This window comes from Alosa sapidissima, chromosome 9 (assembly GCF_018492685.1).
Source record: "Alosa sapidissima isolate fAloSap1 chromosome 9, fAloSap1.pri, whole genome shotgun sequence".
NCBI lineage: Eukaryota > Metazoa > Chordata > Actinopteri > Clupeiformes > Clupeidae > Alosa > Alosa sapidissima.
Window position 1 is genome coordinate 27,658,989 of NC_055965.1, and position 24,283 is coordinate 27,683,271.

The 24,283-nt window shown below is 42.8% G+C and overlaps 4 protein-coding genes and 1 long non-coding RNA gene across 6 annotated transcripts in view; 4 read left to right on the forward strand and 1 right to left on the reverse strand.

Moving 5' to 3' along the window:
* LOC121719585 (low-density lipoprotein receptor-related protein 1-like) lies at positions 1 to 13,134 on the forward strand. 2 transcript variants are annotated; one of them, XM_042105342.1, is made up of 10 exons: positions 15 to 124; positions 255 to 265; positions 1,436 to 1,549; positions 2,317 to 2,439; positions 4,369 to 4,500; positions 4,989 to 5,108; positions 8,590 to 8,706; positions 9,010 to 9,129; positions 12,219 to 12,338; positions 13,037 to 13,134. In XM_042105342.1, coding segments are annotated over exons 3-10 (783 nt in total). In that variant the 5' UTR covers positions 15 to 124; positions 255 to 265; positions 1,436 to 1,500; the 3' UTR covers positions 13,039 to 13,134. The 2 variants fall into 2 exon arrangements, with proteins under 2 accessions (XP_041961277.1, XP_041961276.1); XM_042105343.1 differs by lacking the exon at positions 255 to 265 and having other exon boundaries at positions 1 to 124.
* Positions 1 to 24,283, forward strand: part of LOC121719390 (NACHT, LRR and PYD domains-containing protein 12-like) — a 705,660-nt gene that overhangs the window by 459,074 nt on the left and 222,303 nt on the right. The gene's annotated exons all lie outside the window — the stretch shown is intronic.
* Positions 5,630 to 24,283, reverse strand: part of LOC121719750 — a 25,074-nt gene continuing 6,420 nt past the window's right edge. Inside the window, exon 3 of the long non-coding RNA XR_006034365.1 lies at positions 5,630 to 5,704. This is a non-coding gene — a long non-coding RNA (uncharacterized LOC121719750). The remainder of the gene's footprint in view (positions 5,705 to 24,283) is intronic.
* Positions 15,172 to 20,579, forward strand: si:ch211-286b5.5 (uncharacterized protein LOC100003596 homolog). Its single transcript, XM_042105484.1, has 3 exons — positions 15,172 to 15,502; positions 16,945 to 17,071; positions 19,076 to 20,579. Exons 1-2 carry the CDS (start codon positions 15,413 to 15,415, stop codon positions 17,068 to 17,070), a joined length of 216 nt encoding a protein of 71 aa, XP_041961418.1. The 5' UTR covers positions 15,172 to 15,412; the 3' UTR covers position 17,071; positions 19,076 to 20,579.
* Positions 20,767 to 24,283, forward strand: part of LOC121719452 (histone-arginine methyltransferase CARM1-like) — a 17,052-nt gene continuing 13,535 nt past the window's right edge. The window contains exons 1-3 of the mRNA XM_042105097.1: positions 20,767 to 20,989; positions 22,474 to 22,599; positions 23,223 to 23,329. Of these exons, the coding sequence (XP_041961031.1) occupies positions 20,773 to 20,989; positions 22,474 to 22,599; positions 23,223 to 23,329 (450 nt within the window). The 5' untranslated portion in view covers positions 20,767 to 20,772. The remainder of the gene's footprint in view (positions 20,990 to 22,473; positions 22,600 to 23,222; positions 23,330 to 24,283) is intronic.

The window sequence follows — 24,283 nt, forward strand, 5'->3', positions numbered from 1 at the left end:
TGTTATTTTTGGGATGACTCTTTTTAAGGGTGGTCCAGTCAGACAACTGATCACTTGCTGATTGAGCAGGCGTCCGCAAAGAGAGAGAGAAACAAAGGGGGGTTGGGAGAATCCTTACTCAAAGGTATGACACATTTGACCAGCTATGACAAGAAACATTATACTGCAATAGATGTTTGTAAAAAAAAACTCATGCAAAGCCTGTGATATTCACCTCGGTCATACCAATTACTTTTGCTTCTTTTCATTTTCAGCTCTGTACACAGTAAGTGATTATAAATGTGATAGGACTCAAGTGTTTCAATTGAGGCCATATCTTTATGGTCTTTATGTTGTTAGTGTCTTTGTTGATTAAGATGTGCTTTTATGTTTTTTTGTAAAGTAATGTCTCTCTCTCTCACATGCTGAGTGAGTGAGCGTATGAGCGAGTGCTGTGTGTGGGCGCTGTGCCAGGATCACAAAAATACATGTTTTTTGTGTTTTTGAAACTTTATTTTCCATCTGAGGTTTGTGGTGTGTTTAGTGTAGTATTTTCTCGAACTGTGGCGCCTGCTTGTAGGCTGGGAGCATGGCGGCCTCAGGTACAGGGAAGTTTGATGGTCTAACGTGGCAACGTGCCATTAAAATAGCTTCTAGCGCCACCTGAGCGGAGTGCCCTCACCTGAGGAATGCCTCCCTGAGCAGAGTGCCCTCACCTGAGGAATGCCTCCCTGAGCAGAGTGCCCTCACCTGAGGAATGCCTCCCTGAGCAGAGTGCCCTCACCTGAGGAATGCCTCCCTGAGCAGAGTGCTCGATGGTGTTTCATGCCCCCAACGTTGTTTTCCATAAGGTGCTGGAGGCCCATGTCACTCTTGTCTCTTGTGCAGTGACTACAAATTGCTTTCCAAGGCACTGGCCAATAGGCTAGGTAAGGTAATTGAACAGGTCATCCATCCGGACCAGACCTTTGTTCCTCATTCTGCAGTGTTTGATTAGCGGGTTTTGTGTAGAGTTCTCCACAGAGGTTTTTATTCTTGGTGCTAAGTACACAAGACGCAGGCAGAACGAATGCAAATTGCTGGATTCTATTTTGGGACAGGTTAAGATGGCCATTTATATCAGCAGAAGGAATAAGGTTGATCAAATGCCTGGTGGTGAGGTCTGTTTCCAGCCCTAGTCAAGGCTATTGGTATTGGTAAAGGTATTGGTTATTTCCCCTGTAGACACACGGTTTTGTGTACTGTCATTGCAAACAAGTTGCACTTTGGACATCTGCAAAAGTTTGTATTTATGTGTTACTTATTTATCTTAATTGTGTGGGTTTGTGCTTCTGCCATTCTGTTCATATTGATTGATTGAAGTTTTTGTGCTGTTGCACATTGTAATGAAGTAAAATTAAAACTCTCTCTTTCTCTCTCTTGCTCTCTCTCTCTATCTGCCCTCTTGCAACACCAGTTTATGAAACAACTGTTGTGTATAAGAAAGGCTGCCAGTGCTGCCGTATATCCCTGAAATCCAAAATGAGGACCCTCCTGACCCTCCTGATAGCTGCCATTGTGGTGACTGCAGGTAAATCCTCTACAGATTTTCTTTAATTTTCTTAGGCCTTTAATTATTCAATAAATGATTGTATTGCTTGCGCAAGCACACTTAAAATATTTGGTAATAAATTACTCAATATATAATTAGCAATTAGTAAATTCAATGAGTATAGTCAACACCACTGGATGTAGTATACAGTATATGCAAGCTCTCTTGACAGAACACCTTATTCATGCGGTGGCCATAATGTAAACCAAAGCGAAGCTGCAGAGTACACTGACTAGATCATTAATGCATTTTCGCCACCTCCTGCCGAATGCATAGAACACAACCATACAATGGTTTGTGTACAATGTAGGCTGTAGCTTCGTTTTGTAGCCTGGAAAATCCAGACCCTGGTAATCTAGAAAGATTAAGGGTCTGGCCACGAATAATGAAAATGGCCCAACTCGAGGGGCGGCACCAAGCATGCATTTGAAAATATCACTGAATGCAATTGGATGACACTACGACCAATGTTTACTGACTGATTCCGTACTTCGACGCAATTGGATAACACTACAACCAATGTTTACTGACTGATTCGTTGCAGCGCTGTCATCATCTGTTTAGCTCGCCTCATGGCCCACCTATATCAGATACACCGATGCGATCTCGTGAGAACTCTGGATTTCCAGGGTACTCGTTTTGGTTTACAATGGTACATCTTCAGCCAACTTGCGTGTGTAAACTGTAGTAAGGGCTTCTCGCCTGAAGAGGGAGCCCTAAACTAAGCTGGTCTCTGTGTTTGGCAGCAAGCGCACGATCCACCTGCCGTCCAGGTGAGTTTGACTGTGGAGATGGCATCTGTGTGCCCAAAATATGGCGATGTGACGGAGACGAAGACTGTCTCAACAAGAAGGACGAGATGGACTGCAGTACGTACAGAGGCCATTCTCTCTCTCTCTCTCTCTCATTGTTCTATCTCTCTCTCATCATTCTCTCTCTCTCTCTCATTGTTCTATCTCTCTCATCAGGAATGCAGTACGTACAGAGGCCATTCTCTCTCTCTCTCTCTCATTGTTCTATCTCTCTCTCATCATTCTCTCTCTCTCTCATTGTTCTATCTCTCTCTCATCATTCTCTCTCTCTCATTGTTCTATCTCTCTCATCAGGACTGCAGTACGTACAGAGGCCATTCTCTCTCTCTCTCTCTCATTGTTCTATCGCTCTCTCATCATTCTCTCTCTCTCTCTCATTGTTCTATCTCTCTCATCAGGACTGCAGTGCATACAGAGGCCTGACTCATTCTCTCTCTCATTATCATTCTTTTTTGTCTCTCTCATCATTATCTCCCTCCCTCCCTCTCTCTCTCTCTCTCTCTCTCATCATTATCTCCCTCTCTCTCTCTCTCTCATCATTATCTCCCTCTCTCTCTCATCATTATCTCCTTCTCTCTCTCATCATTATCTCCCTCTCTCTCTCTCTCTCATCGTTCTCTCTCTTGCTCATCAGTATAAGTATAAGTATATATACTCTTTTGATCCCGTGAGGGACATTTGGTCTCTGCATTTATCCCAATCCGTGAATTAGTGAAACACACACAGCACACAGTGTCTCTCTTTCTCTATCATTATTGTCTCTCTCTCAGCTTTTACCTGCTGCTGGTTTCTACTTAAAGTATATTCTAGATAGATAGATAGATACTTTATTGATCCCCAGGGGAAATTCAATTCAAGGATATTCTATAAATCAAAAACACCACTAGGTCAACTTCAGTGCAAACTTTCCAAAACTACAGAAAAGGCTGACTCCCCCACAATAATAAATAAGGTTAACATTTTCAATTCATGCATTCATAAGTATATCAGTTTATGCATACATTTACCGTAGGATTATGAGACCGATTTTGACCGAAACAAACATATAAACCATATGATTTTGTTTGGATGTCTCAACCGCCCTCAGCCGACACCAGGGTTTCCGTTGTCCGGTAATTACCGGACATTGGCTGGAAAAAAAATGAAATGTCCGACAAAATTAAATCTCTCCGGTCAAATTGTCCGATTGAAATTGGCTAATAATCCCGGCCCCTAACGCAATCTGAATTTGAGAATAAGCCTTAATATGTAAGCCTATATTATACGTCCTCTGGCTATGTTTTTTAATGAACAGGCTCTACCGTTTGAAAAGTATGCTATTAAACAACACGCATAGCCTATGCTGCATTTCAAATATGAAGCGCACGCTCCAAGACACTGTCATTCTCCGTGTAGACACTGGACATGCAACTGTGTTCTTTACCCAAAGCATACAGTAGGCCTATATGCTTTCTCTGTCTATAATCTGCAGAGTTAGGGCCTCCTCGACGAGGAGATTGCTGGTCCGCTGATAATTTCAGGCACAATTAAACTGTATCATTGAACCGCGGGCCGAAAGAAAAAGAAACTAATCATTTCTCAGAATAAGCAACATTTCTTAATTTATTGTTATCAAATAAAGAGGCATAGCTTAGGTGGTAGTGGTGTGAGCGCTCATTCTTGTGTGCGCATCTGTGCAAGTTAAACAGTCACCACTGGAGATAACGTGGTATAGCAGCAACAACGCCTTTTTAAAACAACGAACGAAGCGGACTCTTGCTGTCCATGAAAACATAGATACTGGCTAGATCTTGTTAGGCATGTTTAAGTTAGGCTAATGAACACGTTGCATTCTATACAGCCTGATTATGTCATTCTTTAAGCTACATAGCCTGTCTCCAGTTTTCCTCAATTTGACTAATTAAGAAGCGATAATAGGATATTTGACCGGCATATCATCAAAATGTCCGGAAAAAGAAACCTCTGACCGGCACCATTTTTTTCTAGCGGAAACTCTGGCCGACACACCCTGCAAGGAAAACCAGTTCCGTTGTCATGGCTACAACCAATGCATCCCCAAACACTGGGTGTGTGATGGACAGGGTGACTGCAGGGACAAGAGTGACGAGAAGAGCTGCAGTGAGTTTTAGCCATTATTCCCTCTCTTTCTTTCTCTCTCTTTCTCTCGCTCTCTCTCTCTCTCCCACTCACTCACTCACTCTCTCCTCATGCCAAACACACAGTAGTTTCAGTGAGAGTTTCACACACACACTCACATGCACACACATCTGTTTGCAGTTATACCCTCCCCCCTCTCTCTCACACACACACACACACACACGTCTGTTTGCAGTTATACCTCCCCCCCCCTCTCTCTCTCTCTCTCTCACTCACACACACATTACTGGTCGTAACCATCAATCGATCCAATTCCTTTTTTTAAACTAATTAAGTTAGCTGTGCTAATGTATTAATGTAAAATTCCAATGTTAGTTATACTTAATTAAACTTATCAATATCAATTATTTTGCTTTGGAAATTCCACATTTTTGCTTTTTTTTTACGGTGGGAGCTACCTGCATCATCTCAGAAGGTTCATTTGGTTTCTGTCACCTGACCAATCTCAGGTGAGACCACCTGCAAGCCGAACCACTTCAAATGTCAAGGTAGCGGGCGCTGCATCTATCCTCACTGGGTGTGTGACGGGGAAGCAGACTGCAGGGACAAGAGTGACGAGAGGAACTGCAGTGAGTGTTTTACCATGCATGCACACACACACACACACACACACACACACACACACACACAAATAAATCTAGATGTTAAAGGAATACACCACCCCTAGGTGAAATTGGGTCACTCCCCAATTAATAGGATCCAAGACCCTACCTTTTCGAACCTGAGTTCACTGAAGAGGAGTTGCGAGCAATTGGATCTGGGAAGAGAGGACGTTGCGACTAGTCAAGGCGAGTCGGATGAGAGAACGAGAGCAAACACGAACTGGTGGTGTGAGTGTGGAGTGTGCCAACCCATGCCGACTGAAATGGAGTGTTTGTGCTGTGCAGAGTGGGATAAGATACTGCCATCAATGGTGGGCAACGCTCCCGAAGAGATGTTGCGTGATGTCTTTGCGCCTGGCAGACGTGCTTTGCCGGTGTTATGCCCACACTTGCTATGCTTTCTGCATAGCACAAACACTCCATTTCAGTCGGCATGGGTTGGCACACTCCACCTGCAAGGCGGGACTCGGTGAAGCTTGTTCACATGCAGCTGCTCTCATGTATGCCCTCTTAGCTGCCGCTGAACAAAAATACAACGTGTCCTGCACGGACATGCCCTGTGCCTGGGCCCCGCCAAGTAAGACCGGTGTTATACGGCAACTGGCTTTTGAAGGCTTAAGTAAACAGCTTGGGCAACATTGCAAGATAACACAGTAGCCAGTCACCATAATCCGCTGTGTTAACCTGCTAAACACAATAACATAGTTGACCTCATTTACTAGTAGGCCTAGTACATATTACCAATTTCACTAGGAAGTGTCAACTGGTTAGTGGCGCAAGCAGGTAAATGTCAGGTTATCATGCAAGCAGTTTAATTTAGTAGTGGTTCGAGACCCACGTGGAGTTTATTTAGTTTTATTTATTTGGTGGCATATTCATGGTCCAGCGCATGTAGCCTAGCCTACTACAGACAACTTGACACTTCCAACGCCGACACATCGTGTTGTAAAGCTTTATTAAACAACAAAGTGGAGCATCACAAACATGTCTATTTGAACTTCAGTTAAACAGACGAATCTGCGGCCAGGTATCGGAGGCTAAATCATCAGCTGAACACACCTGCAAGAGAAGGGGGCGGTTACGTTAACTCCAGAGGCAAAGTAAACAGTCCAGCCAGTTAACATGAAAGCCAGTTACCGTATAACACCGGCAAAGTGCAGTACAATGAACTGTCAAGTATTTTTGTGCCACATAGGCCTGTAATCAATATACCATCACCCAGCATAGTTCCTACAGAAGCCGAATATATGGAGCTATTCAACAAGCTTTATGAGTGTGACATGGAGGCCAAAAATAGCAAGGGGACTGCTATTTTGTCAGTAATTGAGGGTCATTCAGATAGGTATATGCCGAAAACTTTGCAGCTAAATTTGCCCGAGCCACTTTCAAACCTCTACAACAGTGCTCTGATAGGCACTGATCTAAGGACGTTACTAGCAGAGAGTGAGAGGGTCTTCAATGACCTTCATTTAACGGAGCAAGAGGTACGTATTGTTGAATTGGTAGCCAGGTAGTGTACAGTAATTGATATTGTGTGAGTTATGTCAATCACTTTTTTCTTATGTTTACATTAATAGCTGCATCGTCTTGAAATAAAAATTAACAGTCACAAAATATTTCAGGGCTTATCAGTTGAAGAGGCAACTAGACAACAGGCAGGCAGTAAGCTTTGGTTTGAGCAGAGAGCTGGGAGAGTAACAGCATCAGTGTTCCAAGTTTGGTGTTGATACGAGAAAGTGTTGCAAATTATAGCACCCCTAGTGGTCAAAGGTTGCTAAAATTATTGTCTGTCCTCAGGATGAGGTCCCAAGTCCATATACTAAGTTTGGTTTCAATATGTGAAAGCATTGCTGAAATATGAGCCCACTTCCTGTGATTATAGCGCCACCTATAGGTCAAAAGTCATCAAATGTATTGAGCCTCCTCCTAATTGAGTCCTGAGACCCTCTACTGAGTTTGGTGTTGATACGCAAAAGCCTTGCTGAGATCACTTCACTTCCTGTTTGGCGGCTTCGGACAGACAGCGCTGTGTCCCTGGTTAAAAGGGTTTGCTATCCCAGGTCCTGTAAGTTCCACAGGGTTTGCTATCCCAGGTCCTGTAAGTTCCACAGGGTTTGCTATCCCAGGTACGGTGGCCGAGAAGGGCCATAACACATGCAAACGTTAAGTTGTTGGTGTTTTGTTTATTTGCACATGTTTTGTTGATTTGCATGTGTTTTCATAAGTTGCATGTGTTATGGCCCTTCTCGGCCACCGTAGCTATGAGGTAAATATATAAATGCATAAGGAAAGACCACATAACTAAAGGAACTCTCACAGTGCTGGTATTCTTTTCATTTGTCAAAGACATTTGAAGCAATACACCACGGTTGATCATAGGGTTGGCAATGGATATTCCCACGAGTCACAACTGCGTTTTACCTGGGCCACCGGCCTCCAGTTTTCTGGTTACGGCCGAACCATCTCCTTGGGAATATCCATTACCAACCCCCACGATCATTGGTGCTATATTGCTTTAATACAAACAATTTTGCCATCAACTAATTCATATTTAAGTACCAGACTTTTTACATTTCTTCTTAAAGTGCTTATGATATAGCCTAAGTAAATACAGTGTCGGTTCGGGTCGGCTATAAAACGACAGTGCATGTACACTGGCAGAACGAAATCAGACACCTGATGTGGGCAGAGTCAGGCCGAAGTTAATTTAAAAATATATAGATCAGAATTTAACATTAGCTGTTGTTTCAATCAGATTGAAATTAATCTGATTAAAGATTTCAACCGAACTGTTTACATGATCAACTGATTGCCGTTTAATCTGCATTGACATGGAACAAGCATTTAATTATTTAGAAGCTGCTTCTAGTTGTGTTGCCGCCATGGCAACTCATTTGTTTACATCACTGTGCTTTATTACCACACAGGGAACACTTGCGCAGAAGGAAGAAATGTAACCTACTCCAACAATCAGAGTAGCCTACCTGCTTACATGAGCGGATTTTTCAATCGATCAGATTATCAGAATGGAGTAGCCTACACCACTTCTCTCGATCCGATTGGAAATGTAATTGGATCGGGTTGAATCCGATCCGTTGAGGTTCACATGAGTCATTTTTATTCCGATTGAGCCATTACTCTGTTTGTAATCAGATTAATCAGATTAAACATGTCCATGTAAATGGGATTACTAGTTGACGATTGGTTTATTCAATTTCACTTCACCGGAGAGGTCTCGCCCATGTCAGAGTCCCCGCCTTGACGTAGCTTCCCGCTACCTATATCACTGACCAACCTGGGCCTACTGTATCTGAAATAGATATATACATACATGCAGTTTGCTTTGACATAGTGTAAAGGGGTTTTTTTGCATCATGTGTCTGATTTCTAAAGATTTCTAAAAGTTAAACATGGCCACATGTGTTTGGTGTTTGGTCCTGTCTCATAGCCAATGTCGCTTGCAAGGATAACCAGTACAAGTGTGGGGACGGCCGCTGTATTCCTCAAAAGTGGGTCTGTGATGGAGTAAGCGACTGCAGGTGCAGAAGTGACGAGAGAAACTGCAGTGAGTTTTTCATTTAAGAAGTTAGCCTCTCTCTCTCTCTCTCTCTCTCTCTCACTCTCTCTCTCCCCTCAACATGTACAAACACCATAGTCCTTTACATGTATGTAACAAAAAATATTTAAAACTTTCCCAATGCAATTACACATTGAGACTAATTTACTCTAGGCAACATTCTTTACAGTGTTTTTACAGTGTTTAAAATGATGCTAAAGTTATGCTACTACAGTATGCTAGCTAGAGCATGCTGTAATGCAGCTAAAAAGGTAACCTTGGATACGGTCTGACCTCTGTGACCTCTCTCAGCCAGCACCGTGTGTAAGGACCACCAGTTCCAGTGTAAGGGGGATGGCCGCTGCATCCCCAAGCACTGGGTGTGTGATGGACAGAGCGACTGCTGGGACAAGAGTGACGAGAAGAGCTGTGGTGAGTTGTCCATGAAACATGTAATCACACACACATATATACGCAAGCACGCACACACTCACATATACACGCACACACGCACATATACATGCACTCACGCACGCACTCACATATACATGCACGTACAAACACGCGCACGCACTCACATACACACGCACGTACACACACACACATGTACACACACTCACATATATACACACACACATGTACACTCACTCACACACACAGAATATCTATCTATGACTGGAACGTCTGTCTGTCTGTGTGTGTTTTGTATGTGTGTTTGGAAATTTGCGTGTGTGTTATTCGCATATTTCCCAAACCTTTGGTCTGACAGATTTCAAACTTTTTGCAAAGTCATGCTGTTCCAAATTACATATGGCCATTCGTCATTCCCAGGGGCGATTCTAGACCTAGAGCTTTGCTGGGGCACAGGCACCCAACTCCCAATACATTAAAAAAAAAATTTAAAAAAAATGTGCGCGCAATATGAAATAAATGGCTAGCCTACGGGTAGGCTACAAGCTTCAAAATCATTATTGTCACTGTCATACTGTAGGACCAGCACTCTCTCCCTCAATTGTTGTAAGAACCACTATCCAGCAACATCCAAACACATAGGCATAAGTATACTCTTTTGATCCCGTGAGGGAAATTTGGTCTCTGCATTTAACCCAATCCGTGAATTAGTGAAACACAGCACGCAGTGAGGTGAAGCACACACTAATCCCGGCGCAGTGAGCTGCCTGCAACAACAGCGGCGCTCGGGGAGCAGTGAGGGGTTAGGTGCCTTGCTCAAGGGCACTTCAGCCGTGGCCCTTCAGCCTAGTCTATAGCGAGTATAGGCCTAGGCCTATACTCACTGCATGAATTTTATAGGCTTTCCTACTAACACAAGGGAAAGCTTATTTTTAGTCAAAATTGAGATATACTTCCCTCCCAGGCAAGGGTCCTATAGTCATCCTGGCAATACTGCAGTTCTTTGTAGCTTAAATAGCCTACTAAAGCCTTCATATTGACTTGGTGATAATTTCCAAATATAATCTACACAGAGTCTGTGTAGATTATTATAGGCTACATTTGCAAATGCAGCAAACTTTTTTTAGTTTGCCATCAAACCATTGATCAAATCACAGCACTGGCACTTTAACATAAATGTTAATAATACTGTTAATGTGGGCAATTATCATACCTCCCTCGTCCTCCTCATCTCTCCTCACTGTTCCTCTCCTTCTGCCTCTGTTCAGGAAGAATATTCTGATGCCCATCTCTGAATAGTTTATCAGAAGGCTATGTTTAGTTTTACAGTAGGACAGCTTCACAAACAGTATAGGCTACTTTTACAGGAATCTCTCTACACTATACGTAAATCATTATTAATTGTCCGCATGTGTGCATGCAGCCTACGCATGGTGTGAGTGTGTGTGTCAGGGAGAGAGCACAAGCTGGTAAACTGCTGCTAAATTTATGCTACAAATTTGACGCTAAGTATTGAAAAACAGATGCTAATTATGTGGGCAACATTCTCTAACATCAATCAACTTCTGTCAAACAAGTTGTGAATTTGTTGTAACATTAAAACAGGGGACGACTTACTCTGCGCTCAAAGTGATGTGATGAGCTCCAGCGGTTTCCACTGTACAAGGAAACACTCGGAAGAATCATGTGAACGATTTTGATTGGTTGTTGCGAGGTGCTATTTCCTGATTGGCTATTATGGCCTTTTCTTTTTTTCCTTGTTTGTTTTTTATTGGCTGGTAAGTGACAGGCTTGAGTCATGACTAAAGCAGGCACGGAGATGCGCTCATGATTGCCGTTTCCAGCGAGAGCAGCGCTAGAATTTTACTGGGGCACTGGAGAATTTTACTAAGGCACGTGCCCCAGTGAATAAGGTCTAGTGACGCCCCTGGTCATTCCACAAAATGGTGTTTGTATTCTATATCAAGTTATTCAATTAGGCTAAACATAGCCTTAACTCAAAACAGCTGTTAGGCCTATTGTTAAGCCCATGTCATTTTATCTGTAATTTTTTTTTTAAAATGCAGCCATGCACTGCACATACATAAACAATAGGCTATATAAATATTCATGCAAATGTATACACACCCTCAGGTAGACACACTGCTAGTACACTTGCGCGCGCGCGCACGCACACACACACACACACACACACACACACACACAAACACACACAATAGCAATGAGAAGAGTTGTGGGGCATATTTTCACTAAAGAATAGACACATTCTGGGCAAGCTGATCCCACTCAGTCCGGCTAACTTCTCTATAGCTGTAGCGCTAGACATTTCTGCAGCAGTCTATCGCGTTATCACAGTCACCAAAGTAGTTACCTAGCTAGCACTTTCTAGTGGCTAATATTCACGGGAGAAAAGTCACAGACCACCATCGTCTCTTCGAACTTTGGTCTAGGAACTCACACACACTGACCGTTTATCATGCGCATGTTCACAGCAGCATCCCAGTGCACGCAGGCACACACACGTTCTATATGACATCACTGCGTGGGCTATTTCAGCTTTGCCACTTATATTATCAAATATGCTTAACAATAACCTTTATATTTGGGGCAGCCGTGGCCCACTGGTTAGCACTCTGGTCTTGTAACCGTCGGGTTGCCGGTTCGAGCCCCGACCAGTGGGCCGTGGCTGAAGTGCCCTTGAGCAAGGCACCTAACCCCTCACTGCTCCCCGAGCGCCGCCATTGTAGCAGGCAGCTCACTGCGCCGGGATTAGTGTGTGCTTCACCTCACTGTGAGTTAACTGTGTGCTGTTTGTGTTTCACTAATTCACCGATTGGGTTAAATGCAGAGACCAAATTTCCCTCACGGGATCAAAAAAGTATATAGACTTATACTTATATGAAATCCCAGAAAGCAACCGTCTCAACTGGGTCAGCGTTCGTGTGGTTGAAAATATTCACATTGATTCATTCATTTAGAACATTTCACAGTTATAAATGAAAAATAGTCTTTCTGTCTGCCCACCCACTCACCCGTCTCCAAAAGCAGTGCATACATGTACATTAGATAACAAAAATTTGCTCTTAAGTTTGACCTTTGACCTTTCTCAGCCGAGGCGACCTGCGAGGAATCTATGTTCAAGTGCCAGAGAGACGGCCGCTGCATCCTGGGTCGCTGGGCCTGTGACGGAGAGGCCGACTGCGCCGACAAGAGTGACGAAAAGGGCTGCTGTGGGTCACAACACCGTTCACGTTGAACTCACAACTCTAAAGGAGAAATAACACCTTTCACGTTTAACTCACAACTCTAAAGAATAACACAACACCTTTCACGTTGAACTCACAACTCTAAAGGAGAAATCCAGCGATTTTCCAAATAAGGTCTACATTTCTCGAGGTCACCAAGTACTGTCTGTACGGGAAAAAATAAACTAAAACCAATTTTACCTAGCTCAAGTTGCTGCATGAACAGGGGGGGCTCATGAACATGTCCTCAGAGTGTAGCACCGTAGCTGCCAGGAAGCTGTAACTGTTGGCTGCAGCAACTCGAGCTGGTAAAACCAATTGTTTTTGTTTTTTCCATACCGACAGTACTCAGTGAAAAATTGCCGGATTTCTCCTTTAAGTTCACTTCTGACATTCACATAACATCCTTCACATTTATCTCACAACTCTTTAAAGTCCACTTCTGTAGCTTCACTTCATTCTTTATTTATTTCAATCATTATTTTTTTTATCTGCTACACATTATTGCATTATTTAATGTATATACATTCTTCTCAGCAAGAGTGAAAGAAAAACCTGTGTATAATCCATATATCCTCAAAGTTCCTATAGCACGCTCTTATCTCTATACTATGTTTATTCACAATAACTATATGATAGTATAAACTACATATCACTTACTGGTTTATTTTACCTTTTTACAGAGATGCTGAAGAGGTGACTTGCGGCTCTTCTGTGGACATCCCTGGAAGTGTCGGAAATACTCTGTACCTGATTTTTTACTATAAAGCATTTTCCTCTACTCGTCTTGTTCCTGTTGATTTCTAGTGGTAGTACCTGTATAAACCCATACAGAGACTATGGGGAACACAAACCAGAGGACATAGTGTGCCTCGTTTTGGTGGTTTATATGATAATATATTATACACACACACACACATATACACTTATGACAGGGTGTGCCCCATAGCCTTGTTTTGGTTTATATATTATACACACACACACATATACACTTATGACATTTGTCACAGGTGAGGTGGCAGAGCACAGCTCAAAGGCCCGACTGCCTAGGATGGTGTCCCTGTTGAGCTCCTCCCAGTGCGGCGAGACCCCAGCAGAACGATCCTCAGGGCTGGGAGGTGTGTTATCCCTGAGAAAGAGATAGAGAAAGAAAAAGATATCGTGTGATGGAGAGAGAGAGAGAGATGTATTATCAGACTGAGGGACTGATGTTGAAATAAGTGACGCATATAGAATAAGGCTTCAAGTAGTGCAAAATAACAAGGCCTATCGTGTGGTGATACAGAAGTTTTTTCCTTATTGAGAATTGCGACAAAACAAGCACTTCGATCACCGTGTGTTGCCTTGATGCTTTCACGCTGTTCCACTGTCTTCCTCCTCAAGTCTTCAACTTGCGTGTCCATGTCCCTGTCCGTGTCCTGTGCCGCCTCTCCCTTCTTCAGTACACCGATCAGGTCTTTTCAGAATCAGAATTCTGATTTTGAAATCAGATTTCTTTTTCAGCGTGTTGGCTGCTATTCCCAGCTAGCATCTCCTCAATCTGCTCCAGCAGCTCTGTGACTTGAGCATCGCTTTTGCTCTGACTGTTGTTGTTGTTGATGTTGAGGACATGATGATTACCTGTTCCCACATCTCAATGAGAAATGTGACCAAATTAACTGTGCATGATTATTTGGAGGTTTTGCGATTAGGCACATTGTTGGTTCATGTTGTGATTGCAATCATTGTGCAGCTCTAGGCTGACAACAAAATATATATATATAGGCTATGCTTCCGAAACCAATTGTAGAATGGCTATTTGTTCATAGGTTACCCTCCACTAAGATCTCACCACAACAGAAATGCAGTCCTTTGGATTCTTCTGTTCCGTTCATTCCTGGAATGTCAGTGCGTAATCAGACCCCGTGGCTTGCAAAGAAATGTAGCCTATTGTTGTGAACACACGCTTTAGGCTATGACTATTTGTCACATGTAAACAACAATTAAGGTACACCCACGATCACTAGGCCTACATATACAGTGTGGCTAAAGTCCATTAGCTAGGCTAACACTAGTTTTATGACACAGGGCTTGAGGCCACGTCCACTTCTTCGTCTATGGCAGATGGCAATTAACGTTGATGCATCGCTACCAGCTGAAAAGTCCTTTGGTGGCCTATAACGTCCCCATAGTAGTCCAGTCATTTTATGAAAAAATGTAGGACAATTTGCAACAGATGCAAACCCCGTTGATTTTGTATCCTCAATATGTCCTGAGTAAGGGGCAAAAAGCCCCGACGAATCCTACAGGGGAATCCTAGGGGAAGTTTAGAAAAAGACACAAATAGGCCTATAGCCTATTACGCCTATTCCTTCTTTTGACCTCAGGACAAACTAAACATGTATTTTTTTTTTAAATGGTTTGTTAACATGTGCAAATGGTGCACACACCTGTTAAACGCTCGCACTGCTCAACACACCTGCCCTCTAGGCCTACCTTCGAGTGGCTCCTGATCATATTACTTCATGTTGGCCGCTATGTCCACTAGATGGCGACCTGGTTTTAAAAGAGTGTGCAACTTTGTCAGTTCCCCGAGGTAACCCCAGTCCAGTTCAGGAAGAAGGAAATAAAATGATGGGGCCACTGTCTTTTACTGTGGGGCCACCCCAGAGACTGGTGATGCAAATTGGGTGTCATACCAAGCGAATTTGCCATAGGACCTAGCCTAGTTAATAATGCAAAGACGCAAAGCATAGGCCTATAGGCTACTTTGTGGTAAATATAGGCCTAGGCCTAGCCTACTAACTAGAAGTTAGGCTAGCATGGAGTTTCACCAGTGAATGTTTCAACGAATAAATTTAAATGTGTTGCTTAATCTAGCCTACTATCACCTCTTTGCCGAACATAAAAAGTGACATTCCAGTTGTAGGACTCTGTGGGAGTAGCCTGACTAAACTAGGTTATCCAGCGCAGCGCTTGCAACAGACGGGAGGCGGGAACAACTGTGTCACTTTTCCTCACGCAAAACTTCCGGCTCTCTGCCCCACCGGATGACTGACTGACCGTCCACAGTCGCCGTCATGTCAAACAACAACGCCAGCGGTAACTTGGCCGTCGCGCAGAAGGCCGTCAAACAGCTGCGGCTAGAGGCGAGCGTACGTCGGATCAAGGTAAGAGAAAGCCTCAGAAGACAGCTGCGGTCATCGCGGGGGGAAAGTGGAGCTGTCAGTATGTGGCTTTCGGCAGCACGGTCGAAAGTCAGACGGACGAGCCACCCAGTTTAAAGCGTTAGAAGTAGGGTGGGCAAGACAATGTGTTTTCTAGTATATTGACAAAGTTGTTTTAGAATCCCTAATTGCATTATAACTAAGGTAAATAGAATCACGGGCCCGCAAGTGTAATGGGAACAATAGCTGAGACAATTTCATCAACTTTCTCGACATTAGGCTACTGTTTTTTCTCTCCCTCGATTATGCGCAGTCGTCTTTTGCTGACGTCACTTGCAAATATATGCAAAGAGACGAAGCTTGCAACAGTTGGGGTGAACAGTTACTTTTGTTTCTCCGCGCTCTCTGTAAACACTGAACGATGTTATTGTCTAGTGTGAGGGTGGGTTAACAGGCGTCCGATTTCCATGCGGTAAATCACACAGACAACGTAAAAAAAATATTTATAATTGATCTGTGTCACTGTAGCATAAAGTCAGTGGCATGGCAGTGTCAGTCAAGATATGCCTTTGATATGTTTTTTTTTAAACAAACCAGAGGGGTGATTTAACTGGGATTTTTTTGGGTTAGTCATATATCCTGGTTGAATTTAGCCTTGACTTGGTTTCACAAAAGAGATGGCACATACATTAGGCTACCATGGGGGTTTATTCTGTGCAGCTAGGTCCCGACCAGGCTAACCACCAGGCTTAGTCTAATGTTAAATAATGTTGTCTTATTGGCTCAGCCAGCTGTCATTGCGATCAGACCTCCACAAGTTTTTTCAATAATTTTATTCACAGGGCATTCAAATCCTTTAGCGTTGACCAATTTAACTACACATTTTACATTGTACATACTGTAGGCCTACATGCTATTTTATAATTATTAACATAGCTGTTGCTTGCTTCTTCTGTTGATAAAAGACATTAATGAGTAGCCCAGGCTACTGCAGTAGTTGATTGGAAATGGAGACACATTTTCAATGGTGTTTTCAATTAATTCAATTATGAAGACAATATAAAGTCATACAGTCCTGTGTGTTTCTTTACAGTGTCATGCTCTTTTCTTAATGGCGTTGCATACTGATGAGGAAGCACTCAAACGTTGGTGCATACCTAAACGTGCATCCAGTTGGTCCGCCACGCCTACTCGCGCTGTTCTACAGAAACAGCTGTATTTCCCCATTCAGAAAAGAACAAACTCACTTCCTTGTTGGTGTATATCAAAACAACTGTTATTCACTTTGTGTGAATGATTGTATTTTCTGTCTTTTTTTTATTCCAACGCAGAATTTGGTTTCACTTCGGTTAATATTGCGGGGCAGGGAGCGATTGGGGGGTCTGCAGTTGTGTTAACTGAGCTTGTTTACTACTGCATGTGTTTATTTGTTTATCTGTTTACAGGTGTCGCAGGCTGCCACTGACCTGAAGAACTTCTGTCTGCAGAACGCCAACAAAGACCCTCTATTGATGGGGGTGCCCTCCAGCGACAACCCTTTCAGACCTCCCAAATCCTGCACACTGTTCTGAGGTAGTCCTTCTCTCTCTCTCTCTCTCTCTCTCTCTCTCTCTCTATCGCTCTGTCATTCAACCCTTTCAGACTTTCTTTCTTTTCTTTCTTTCTTTCTTTCTTTCTTTCTTTCTTTCTTTCTGTCTCTCTCTCTTCTCTCATTTTCTCTCTCTTTTTTTCCTCTCTATCTATCTATCTATGATCATATTATATTTCTATTATTTGTCAGAAAATGTCATTCATATGATTTACAACTGAGTTGTGCAGATCAGCAGCAGTAGGGTACATTCCACCCACAGCGTTTCCCATGAACGACACTTCCTTACTTGCAGGAATTTCAGTATGGGATTCTGGTATTGTCCATTAATAGTGTGGCATTGGGTGAATCTAGTAAAGCATTAGGGCAATGAAAACAATGCTTCAATAAATAATGTGGGCACGGGCACACAGAACCACAGAACCGAAAATAGTGTCTTTAAAAAAAAAAAAATTCTTTGAGTCCTGGTTTAGTAATCTATTATTATCCAGCCTGCCTGGTAAGGTGGCTGGGATTTCCGTGACTTTGGAATTTTCCAGAATTTCCATGAAAGCAAGTTGAAGTTTTTCAGAATAGATCTTAGAACTGGAGGGGTTACTTCCTGGGGTTCCACATAATAATATACCCCCCTCCGATGCCCCCCACCTCACCACTCTCACACACACTATTAACAAAACAGTCACAACTCCCCTTCACCATAACAGTACCCACACCCAACCCCCAACACACACACACACTATTAGCAAAACAGTCACAGCTCCCATTCACCATAACAACACACACACACACACACACACACACACACACACACACAGAGGAATCATGTATCATCATTTACCATATAAATGTGCTAGTAGTTGGCCATTTCGACACTTGTGCTTATAGGAAATGCTGCAGTAAGTGGACATGACATTTGGCCGACTCCTAGAAACCAGGCTTGTGCAAAATTCCAGAATCGAATTGAAACTGGCTCTTAAATTCCAATTCAATTCTTGAATTTCACTTGCATTTCAATTGAGGTAGCAAACAGGAAGCAGAATTGCAATTCGAATTGTGCACAACCCTGCTAGAAACACACACACACACACACACACACACACACACACACACACACACACACACACACACAGGAATCATGTATCATCATTTACCGTATATATGTGCTAGTGTGCTAGTAGTTGGCCATTTCGACACTTGTGCTTCAGTCCAGTGACCTTCTGCTTATAGGAAATGCTGCAGTAAGTGGACATGACATTTGGCCGACTCCTAGAAACACACACACACACACACACACACACACACAGACAAACTCTATAAGAAAAACACTCCTGCATTTAGACATGACATCAGTGTACGACTGTCCACACATCAGAACAGGCTATGTGTTTTTTAAAAGACTGGACAGCCTGCACATACAGTGGTTTGGTGTGTTTTTTAAAAGACTGGACAGCCTGCACATACAGTGGTTTGGTGTGTTTTTTAAAAGACTGGACAGCCTGCACATACAGTGGTTTGGTGTGTTTTTTAAAAGACTGGACAGCCTGCACATACAGTGGTTTGGTGTGTTTTTTAAAAGACTGGACAGCCTGCACATACAGTGGTTTGGTGGTTTCTTTCTTTAGCCAGATTTCCCTCTCTTCTGCCTACAGTGTTGAATGATTCATGATATAAATGCTATAATGGGTTTCTAGGAGGTTCGATGATGACATTACCATTTGTAAAAAAATCCGTTTAACAACCTATCAAGGAAGATATTGAGATGTCAACAAAAATGCAACAAATGTGCGTGCAGTGGTTTCTTTTTTTTTTTAGCAAGAATGTTTCTAGAAAGTTCTACAATAACATTACCATTTGTAGAAAGCTCTGTAATGTCACCTCAAACTACTCCAGATGGTACAGAGAAGGTCAGCTAAATGCTACGTTAAGCTCATAAAAATGCCCAGCCATGGCGTCTAACTGTGTGTGTGATTTGGTGTGATTCTCCTCAGCTGTCAGAGAGGACGAGGACGAGGATGATGAAGAGTTCTGTGCAGATGTGAAGGACCAGTTCCCCTCCTCCCCCCCTCTACACTCCCCACCCCTCATCTCTCTCTCTCTTCTCTCTTTCTCACTCTTCCAAGCTCCCTCTTCCCCCTCTCTCTCCATACCTCTCCCTTCTTCCCCCTCTCTCCCTCTTTTTGTTCTCTCTCTCTATCACATTAAACACTACAAACACATGCACATAATGAGAGGAATGCAAGTCACTGGTTGCAAGCAGTTCATCTAATTAAGAGGAAAAGAACACTTAAGAATGTGCAATAACAGTGTCATAGGATGCCTACATAAATGGACACGCACCCCCAAAAGGCAGTTGGCTTTGATCTGTGTGTGTTTGTGGGGGGGTTGGGGGGGTATTCCATCCATAGTTAAGTCTAGTAATTATTAACACCCATGGCAAATTTAGATTTTTATTTTGAGGTATTTTCACATATCTTCTGCCTGGGAGTTGCTACATTGCTCTAGATATATTCATTAAATATAGCATATAATTATATATATATGCTATATGTGTGTGTGTGTGTGTGTGTGTGTGTGTGTTTTTTCTGGGTAAAATCAGAAATCAAATTAAATCAAAATTCCTCCTCTATTAGTTTACTCATGAGCTCACACCAAGAACGATAACAATAACAATTACTCATGAGTTAACTTAGGCTATTTGGTTTAGGGCCGTTCACACCAAAAGTAATGATGGTAACGGCAATAAAGTATCATTCTAGCTAATATGAAAGACAACGTACACACAGAATGATAACGATAATGGCTAAAAAGCATTGTTTTAGCTAATATGAATGAGAATGTCCACACATAACGCCATTGTTGTTACAGTTTATGTGTATGTTATCATTCATATTGGTTAGAACAATGTTTTTTTTTTTGCTGTTTCTTGGTGTCCAAGAAAGGCCCTTTAGTCATTAAACAATGTACTTGGAATACCCTTCCTGCTCAGCATCTGGGTCCAGATGTTATAAAGTCTGCTGCTACCTCTGAAACCCAGAATTCACAGTGCCTTGACCTGTTGAGTGTGGCCTTGGTTGCACTTGGTTTCCATTTGTAGTCCTCCTTATCGCCTAATTTGTTTTGTTTATAAGCAGCTGAAACCAGACAGAGTGAGACACCACCTTTTGCAATGCAAAACACTTGCATTCGTCCATCACAGTCCTTTTCCTGTTCGATTTCCAATTTTCTCTTATTTTTTTTTTAACTGTGTTTTTTTTTTTTTTACTTTACTGTTCAGAGATATTTTAAGTTCATCAAAGTATTTGGGTTAACACATCATTCTAAACTCATTTAGATTATGTAGGTAAAATTACAGGAGAATGTTCTGTGCTGTTTGTGGAGCCTACATGTCTTGTCTGATAAGGTTTTCAAGTCATAAATAAAACAGGAAGCTTGCCTTTCTATCCCTTTGGTACTGATGAAAGCTATCTTACTCTATTAAAGTAATTGGGGGGGGGGGGGATCCTGATTCATTTCTGTTTAATGTTGGGGGGTTTTAGGTACGCTGTAGTCTAGTTACGTTTTTGTCATTAAATTAGCTTTTAATACTAAATCTGGTGTTTTGTGAATCCTTATGTATGTGAGTGTGTGAAAGAGCGACAGAGAGAGGGAGTGATAGGCATACAAGTGCGCGAGGTTAGGAGCGCGAATGCGCGCTCACAACGAGTTGCACGCTCTTTTATATACCCTTGCGTCGGTCACGCGCATTATAGTGATTTGGAAGATGGCGGTGTCCGTGTTCACCGGCGTGCGGCTCCTGTCTATTGGGGATGCCAATGGGGAAATTCAGCGACAGTCTGAGCAGCAGGCGCTTAGACTTGAGATTAAGAGTACACCGGGCTCTGCGATGATAAACTTATCCAACAGTAAGTAGCCATTTCATGCCGTTTTGTGAGAAGCACACTCAACTGGACTGACCTGAATCGCATGAATGGACGTAGCTAGCATTAGCTGACTGGCTAGTTAGCCATGCTAGCCAACGTAAACAAAGACAAAGGTTGCCGATGGCTGCCAAAGCTAGCCGGTTACGAGTTCTAGATATAAGAATTGGAATAGGGCAGGATACCACAACATTTTTAAAACCGTCAATCCAACATTTATTTTCAGAATCTAACTGAAAAAACACCAGTCATACTTGAAACGTGTATCTAGCGCAGCTAACTTTTGCTAATCTCGACATAAGTCGCTAGCCAACGTTAGCGTCTGTTGGCCTGTAACGTTACAATGCCTTTGGTAGCTAGCTAATTAGCTAGCCACCATAGCGGCCAGCCCTGCTCGTATATGGCTGAAAATGATTCCCTTCAGTGACTGAAATAAGATAACCATTTATGATAACATAGTAAGATATATTCTGGATAGCTACGTATATCTTGATATGGTAACGTTATGGCGTTAGACCTAGCGTTTTGCCGACGATTTGCATTAACGTTTGACAGTCACGTCAACACGTTTACTTAGAAATTGTAACGTGATCTAGTAAAAAGTGTTTCTATTATTTCCTCAAATGCGTAATTATCGGCCAGTGATGCTCTATATTGAGGGCCAGCTTTTTAAAATTATTATTATTTTGTCTCTGTCGGTCGCATGCCTGTTGGTTTATGCGGCGCTGCGTTTGTGCTCACATTAATGCCCAGCGGGCTGTGTGCGATCACTGACTGTTGTGTGCCGTTAATCTCTGTCTAACAGGCAGGCAATCCTGTTGTTGAATTTTGCAGGACGGCCACGGGGACACTATCCGCTTAGCTATCATTAGATGCACGGCTTAATTAGAGCTGCCTGTTCGCCGTGACGCTGCTGTGCTGTTCATAAATATTTACGTTGTTGTGCTAGTTCGTTGCTTGCGTGGTAAATATTGTTTTTTTATGTTAAAAAAAGGAGCATACTGTGAAGTAGATGAATTGGAGGTGGACATCTCTTCATTCTCTTTTGTGTTGAACACTTGAGCTATGCTGACCAATGCAGCACCTGTCTGGAAGTGTCATCGGATGTGATCCGATCTGTGTGTGTACACGTGTGTGTGTGAGAGAAAGGACAGACAGAGAGAGAGAGAGAGAGAGTGGGTGTTCGTTTGTGAGTGAGTATCCACAAAGGTGTTGACAAACTTATTGGACAGCTGAAAATGCAGTGTGTGTGTGTGTAGGCCATCTTATCTTATGCTGTCTTATCTGGGCTTCCATTTTACTCTAGTAAAACACCATATACCATGCTGATGCCTATTGCTTTAGATATTCGTATGCTTTCCCATATGAGGCACCAGTTGTATTTGTGTGCATTGTATGCATGCCCTATATTTATCTAGACCCAGCTATGTTTTAAGTGTGTGTGTGTGTGTGTGTGTGTGTGTTTGCAGGTGAGGAGACGAGTGTGTTTAAGTGTTCCCTGAATCAGGAGACTGAATGCAGCCGTGTGGGGAAGCAGTCCTTCATCATCACCCTGGGACAGAACAGCGTCCTGCTGCAGTTCCCCACGCCCGCAGGTCAGTGTGAGAGAGTGTGCGTGTGTGTGTGTGTGTGTGTGTGTGTGTCTGTGTGTCTGTGTTCCTGTCACCCGCAAAGTCAGTGAGTGTGCATGTGTGTTCCTGTCAACCGCAAGTGTGTGTGTGTGTGTGTGTGTGTATGAGTGTGAGTGAGTGAGTCTGAATGTTGTATCACTTGTGGAAAGAAGAATCACTTGTGTGGGACTTGTATTTGCAGTTCCCCAGGTCTTTCTGTGTGTGTGTATCAGACAGCAGTGGTCATAGACCTCTGAAGTTCACCTACAAACAGGAAACAAAGCTCCCATCTTTGTCCTACAGTTGCATTGCCAATCAGCTCTGGGGTAGCAAAAATCAAAGCTGCCATCTTTGTCCTACAATTGCATTGCCAGTCAGCTCTGGGGTAGCAAAAATCAAAGTGTGCCGTCTTAACGTACCGAAGATGACCGTGTCTTCGGGTGCGATAATTCAAAATCAGTAGGAAAAATCTCAAGATACCTGATCTCCTTATATAGGCAAAGATGGTTGATTTTTTTTTGTAAGCGAACTTCAGAGGTCTGTTGGGCCTGTGTGTGTGTCTGTGTGTATTTACATATTTTGACTGTGTGCGTGTTGTGTGTTTTCAGACTTCTGCTCGTTCTACAACGCAGTGAAGAGCAGCACTGCTGGAAGTTCCGAAACCTCAGTGTTCAACCAGAGGACAGAGGAGGCATCGGCCGTGCAGTACTTCCAGGTAACACACACACATACACACGCACACACTCACACACACGCATACACACACACGCACACACACACTCTCAGAGGACAGAGGAAGCCTGCTGTGCACACGCATGCATGCATGCACACACACACACTCATGCTCACACCTCTTCATTCATAACATTCAGACTAGCACACAAAATTCCACATGTCGGCCAATAGCTCTCAGAGTCTCATTATCGCTTGTACACCATTATTTTTCTATTTCAGTGTTTCCCACAGAATTGGATTCAATTTGTGGCGGTAGCTGACTTGGACAATGGGGGAGAGGGAGGGCACTGTCACTTTAACACTTTAACACTTTAAGATGTTCGTGAGGGAACCCTTGCAAATTGCAATTGTAACACAGTTTAAAGGCTGCTGATGTGTGGATGCAATTCATAACGTTTTCTACATAGTTAAATTAAAGGTTTGTACTTCTCCTTGGGACAAGCACTTTTGAATTTTAGAAAACACTTTTCTATTTACATCGGGATTTTGCAAACATTCAGTGTCACAGTCAATAAAATGAGCCCTTCAACGAAATTGACAAGCAGCTGTAAGTAGGCTAAGCATGCTAAATTCGACATCCAAACATTATTCTAACGTTAGCTTTGAGATACTGCTTGATTGCATAACTTAACTTAGTAGGCTACATTGAAGAGACTATCTATGTTGTGATAAGATCTTAGCAGAGTTAACTTCAATGCAGCAGTTTTGAACAAATTTGCACAGCATGGTCACGATGCTAAGCGGATTTAATAGCAATTTAGCCAGACGTCTTCTATGCAATGCTTCTATGTGGCAACAACAATCCTTCAACAATCGTGAATATTTTGTTAAATGCACATGCAGAGGAGGGGCAGCGGGCTACGAGAGAGAGCGGGGCGGGGCAAGGAAAGGCTGCGTGTGTAAAAAGCGCAGCTCAATGGCAATGCAAGGATTT